General features: G+C 52.0%; 1 protein-coding gene across 1 annotated transcript; it reads right to left on the bottom strand.

Annotated features, from left to right (window-relative positions):
* Positions 1–640: 640 nt before the first annotated feature.
* Positions 641–1453, bottom strand: LOC109747886 (plastocyanin, chloroplastic). Its single transcript, XM_020325150.4, has one exon. The coding sequence runs from the start codon at positions 1263–1265 to the stop codon at positions 801–803; it is 465 nt and encodes a 154-aa protein (XP_020180739.1). The 5' UTR covers positions 1266–1453; the 3' UTR covers positions 641–800.
* Positions 1454–1688: the final 235 nt, after the last annotated feature.

Raw genomic sequence — 1688 nt, 5'->3', positions numbered from 1 at the left:
TCGAGCATTCGGTGTGTGTGTGTGTGGGGGGGGGGGGATCCTACCATTGGGTCACTGACATATGGGTCCCACCAAGCGTCGGTCCCACCTGTCAGCGACAGAAAGGCAGGGTAAGCCAGTGATAGCAACGTCAGAGGATCCATGTCCGCGTGTGTGTAGTCTATTTCTAAAGAAAAAAGAGGAATAGACACATTCAAGTGAAGCCCAAAATTTCTTGTTTTCAAGTTTTGCTCCCATGCAACATTTGAACCCATTGGCCTCTTATCCGCCACGTCTCCTTTCTCTTTGGGTGCGCCGGATTTTTCTTTTTTCTTTTGAGGGAATCGTTTCCTATAACATTTGTTAAAGTTACTCTGACTTTGGGTGCATGACATGCGGGCCTGTTAGGTGTCTGGCCCACATGTCATCGTAGATCCAAAGTCAGGTGGTAGCTCAATTTGCCTCCCTATACTACATATTAAAGGTACGAAGGCGTGACACATCGTATATCAGAGAAAACATGAAGGATGAGTAACGAGAACATGACAAGTATTAATTGCCATAACACCGGCATACTAATCGCGTGCCACCGCGGCCAAGTTTCGACAACAAATTGAAAAAATAATTAAGCATACAAATCAAAGCTAAGAAGAAGGATTACTTATCATCAAGAGCCTCATCTCATCTTATAGAAAACATATACATATAGCGTACGTTCGTACAATTAATCAATATGCATGCATGACACACCTCCGGTCTGACCGATCAACAATGGACCCAAATTCTCAAGGACAGGACAGGGAGCTACTAGAAGATATAGCTTAGTTGACGGTGACCTTTCCGACCATGCCGGCCCCGGCGTGCGGCTCGCAGTAGAAACCGTAGGTGCCGGGGACGGTGAGCGTGACGGAGAAGGTCTCGCCTGGGGCGTTGAGGTACTCCTCCTGGGAGATCTTGGAGACGTCCACGCCGGACGGCACGGCGTCCTCGTCGAACACCACGTTGTGCGGGAACCCGGCGTTGTTCTTGAAGGTGATGGTCTCGCCGGACTTGACGCTGAATTCGTTGGGCTCGAACACCAGCACGCCGCCGTTGGCGCCCAGGAGCACGTCCTGCGCCATCGCCGACCCGCCCAGCAGCATCGCGCTGGCCGCCACGGCGACCGCGGCGCTCGCCGCCTTCTTGCCCAGGGAGGCGCGCACCACCATCCTGCTGCTGCGCATGGGGGTGGCAGCCTTGGCGGCGAAGGAAGGGACGGACACCGCTGCAGAGGAGAGGGCGGCCATGGCTGCTAGCTAGCTAAGTAAGTGGTTGGGAAAGAGTGGCAGCGTACGTAGGTAGATAGAGCTAGACGAGGCAAGCTGCTGGTTGGCTGGTTTTATATCCACAAGAGCAGGAGGATCGGGTGGCCAGGATGAAGGGTAACCAAATCTGGATGCCGGCGCCCCATTGGTTGCCGCCTCTCCATCCGGATGAGGTGAGGTCCTTGGCTTGCATATCATCCATATAATATCCACATGTCCTGTCCTCATATATATGGTCCACAAACACATGATCCCATCCTCGTGTTGTCCACAGCTGCAACGTATGTACATGCATACACATTCACTCGACTCCACTATTTATGTATCATCATCAACGCAACTCATTCTATGATATGCTACCTCCATCATTGACTGGGTTATCTCACCGTGCCAAGGAACAACATG

The sequence above is a fragment of the Aegilops tauschii genome, chromosome 7, assembly GCF_002575655.3.
Source record: "Aegilops tauschii subsp. strangulata cultivar AL8/78 chromosome 7, Aet v6.0, whole genome shotgun sequence".
Taxonomy (NCBI): domain Eukaryota; kingdom Viridiplantae; phylum Streptophyta; class Magnoliopsida; order Poales; family Poaceae; genus Aegilops; species Aegilops tauschii.
This window is presented reverse-complemented; position numbering and strand designations above follow the sequence as displayed.